We start from the raw sequence: 3,704 nt of genomic DNA, 5'->3' as shown, positions 1-3,704 counted from the left end.
CAGTTGCGGCTTGTACGCTATTTTATTATTCTTTTATTTTGTTGTAATTTTTGTTTTTGTCTTTGCTGTGGGAGGCCTTGCTGTATTTTAAGATACCCACTTCTGTGCGCTGTGCAGTAGCGTCTGTTCTTGTGTTCAATTGATCCTGTATAACACCGAGACGTCTCCTTTGCCTCAGGTAAGTAGGCTAGAATGGCCAGCTTATAAACATGCTGAAGTTCCAAGATGTAGACCATTGTCTCTCGGCTGAGTAAATGCATTAAAGCTTCCACGAATAATCAAAGTATGAGCAAGAAGGAAAACGCGTAAAAAAGGACTCAAAGTGGATTTATTTGGGACAAAAGTTCAGATTTGTGTAACATAAATTGTCGACATAGGCCTTAGATTTATTTGTCGTTCAACCTCACAACTACTGGGTTAAAACAGGGCTGGGTTAAGGTCTACAATCGCTACTTTTATGTGCTTTACATTACTGGCCCGACCTTTCCAAAATTACATTTATATCGTTCCCGTTACTTTTATCTCTCTCTTTTTTAAATGTAACATATTCTTGTCTACTTTTGTTAATCAAAGCTCGTTCACATGACTCCTCTTAGACGAAAAGAAAAATAATAGTGTCTCGAAAGGTCTGGGGCTATCTCGCTGCTACAAGAAAGCTCAAGAATAAACTATGAATGACACAATAAAAACTATGAGAGGATGTTTGTGCTTATCCAAACTTGAGTGAGGTATGTGCATCGTAGTAGTAGTAGTAGCAGCAGCAGCAGCAGCAGCAGCAGCAGCAGCAGCAGCAGCAGCAGCAGCAGCAGCAGCAGTAGTACTCTAGTAGTAGTAGTAGTAGTAGTAGTAGTAGTAGTAGTAGTAGTAGTAGTAGTAGTAGTAGTAGTAGTAGTAGTAGTAGTAGTAGTAGTAGTAGTAGTAGTAGTAGTAGTAGTAGTAGTAGTAGTAGTTATTATTGTTGTTGAAGTGGTAGTTATTGTTGTTGTTGTAGTTGTTGTTGTCTTCAACTCACCCATAATGTTAAAACTTAAGTTGGTTTATGCGTCTCTGACAAGGGATACTAGTTTGTTAAGTACCTAAGAGTTCCCTTTGTCCGTTATCTTCAGGAATATACTTCTGTTTTGCTTTTACTAAATAATACCCTTAGAAAGTTACTTTTTTTTTCTTTGCTCGAGTTATGATTAATAACCTTTACTCCCTCTCTACTCGCATCACGTTTTGACTGTCACTCACCAAGTTACAGTAGTAAGAACAAGAATTAGACTTCCAAGTTCTTCCCTTCAGGCAACTTTTATATTCTGTTTACCACGCTCCGGCAGCGCCGACTCTGCTTGCTTGGCCACGTGCATCGCATGCCGGATGGAAGAATCCCAAACGACTTATTGAACTGTGAGCTGGCCTCCGGAAAGCGAGCGCAAGGGTGCGCCCATCTTCGCTTCAAAGATGTGTGCAAGGGAGACATGAAATCGTTCAATATGGACACTGGGAGGTGGGGAACACTGGCTTTCGATTGCGACAAATGGAGACAGACGCTGAGAGCTGGTCCCGTCAGAGGTGAAGCCCGACTCCGACAGGCTGCTGAGGACAAATGCCGTCGCCAAAAGAACAGCCAGAGGCTACCAACGCAGGAAGACACCACTCATAAGTGCAGCCACTGCAACAGGGACTGCCATTCCCGTGTGGGCCTGTTCAACCACAGCAAGCGCTGCTCTCGATCCTGAAATCTCCTACGGCTCAGATCCATAGTCTCCTGAGACTGAAGGATGCCATACCATACCATACATTATGAAAGATACTCTTGACTTGATAGTAATGCTAGCTCCTTTATCGTCAGTGGTTCTCGTGGGGCTAAGGGGTTCAGGATTCCAAAGTTTAATACATGTACTAAAGTGCTGCAGTCACTGATCTGTTACCCAACCTATAAAAGAAGAACATATTTTAGTTCATGATATTCGAAATATACCCAAAAAAGCTATGTTGTCGGTCTTACAGAAATCTGTTCCCACCCCGGTTTTTCTTTTCGTTTTAACATAATAATATTCAGTCCAGCACGCACGTAGCGAAATCAACGGGACGCAGAAATCTTTTAGTCATGTGCGAATTTCATTATGTAAGTACACTGTTTTCCAAGACCTGAAAAACTTCGTAATTTACGTGTTTCGCTATGTACGTGCTAGATTATTACATATTATGTAATTTGGATTTTTTTGGTTTTGTTCTGTTGGTTCTTTGGTTTCGATTGCTGTTTTCCTCTCTGCCAACAGACACCAACATACGGAGAAAAGTGAATACAATGGCTTCGACTGAAATCCCTGCTACTCAGAAACAAATTGTTGTGAAGAAACTGGGTGTGAACTTCCGTGATGTGACAAGGATTGAGGAAGGGCCTGTACCGTCTCCTGAGAAGGAGCAGATCTTAGTCAAGAACAAGTACGTGGGCATCAACGCCTCGGACATCAACTTCACCAACGGTCGCTACTTTGACCTCCAGCTGCCGTGTGCAGCTGGTATGGAAGCGTTGGGGGAGGTGGTGAGAGTGGGAGAAAACTCCAAGTTCAAAGTTGGTCAGTATGTAGCTTACATGAATCCTGGAGCTTTCGCGGAGTACACGGTGGCCGCTGATGCTGTATCTGCTCACGTACCTTCTCTCGAGGCTGAACAGCTAGCCATGTTTGCCAGCGGCTTGGCCGCGGCCGTTGCGCTGGACAAGGAAGCAGATCTGAAGGCAGGGAAGACGGTTCTAGTCACGGCGGCTGCTGGAGGGGCCGGGCAGTTTGCTGTACAGATAGCGAAACTGGCCGGATGTCACGTGATTGGAACGTGCTCTACTGAACGTAAAGTCGCCTTCCTTTCTCAACTGGGTTGTGATCGTGTTGTGAACTACACGAAAGAAAATCTCAATCTTGTTCTGAGTTCGGAGTACCCGCAAGGGATCGATGTAGTCTTCGAATGTGTCGGGAAAGAACTTTTCGACGCCGCGCTGAAAAACCTTGCTCGCTTAGGCCGCATCGTTGTGATTGGTCAAATATCGTGCTACCCTGAAAACGAGGACAAAAACACGTTCGAGGAGCTCAAGTTTGAGTCTGAGGTCTCCATCCCTTTGACTTTACTCGTCAAATCGGCCAGTTTAAGAGGCATGATTCTCACAGACTACTTTGGTGAAATTCAACGTTATGTGGATACCCTGGTGGGGCTCCGTGAGCAAGGGATGATCAAAGCATTCGCAGACAGGGGCGAAGACGCTCCCAGCGGTCCTTTCGTGGGACTAGAGAAAATTGTAGACGCTGTGGAATATCTGTATTCACGAAAAAGTGTAGGAAAAGTCATGGTTGAACTTTAATATGACTGAATACTCTGATCCATCATTAGTAGGCCGTGACGTCACACAAAAGTGTCATCGACGGAACACGCGGAGCTGTCGCCAGAATATCCAACATGTTGAAACCACCGGTTTGGCCTCAAGGCTTAATTTTTTCTAGCAGTTTTTCACCATCTTATATTATATGGTTCTACCGCCAGGCTTACCTTTCCATTCCCAGCCGGCAGTTTGGAACATAAGCGTAGGGCCTTTTTGTCTGATTTATTCATCATCCTCATTTTCTCTTTAGGTATGCCCAGGATGGGCCATTGTTCAAGTTTAAAGGTTCATCAGTTGTAGGGATGTCAATTAACGTCTACCTGTACACCTGTTTAAAAAACATGTC

At 44.1% G+C, this 3,704-nt stretch overlaps 1 protein-coding gene across 1 annotated transcript; it reads left to right on the top strand.

The window, feature by feature from the left end:
• The first annotated feature begins 2,138 nt into the window (after positions 1–2,138).
• Positions 2,139–3,704, top strand: LOC101850252 (prostaglandin reductase-3). The gene has a single exon (XM_005099928.3). It carries the CDS (start codon positions 2,165–2,167, stop codon positions 3,338–3,340), a length of 1,176 nt encoding a protein of 391 aa, XP_005099985.2. The 5' UTR covers positions 2,139–2,164; the 3' UTR covers positions 3,341–3,704.

This window comes from Aplysia californica, unplaced genomic scaffold, assembly GCF_000002075.1.
Source record: "Aplysia californica isolate F4 #8 unplaced genomic scaffold, AplCal3.0 scaffold00229, whole genome shotgun sequence".
Lineage (NCBI taxonomy): Eukaryota > Metazoa > Mollusca > Gastropoda > Aplysiida > Aplysiidae > Aplysia > Aplysia californica.
The sequence above is the reverse complement of the archived record's forward strand: the minus strand, read 5'-3'. Positions and strand labels throughout refer to the sequence as shown.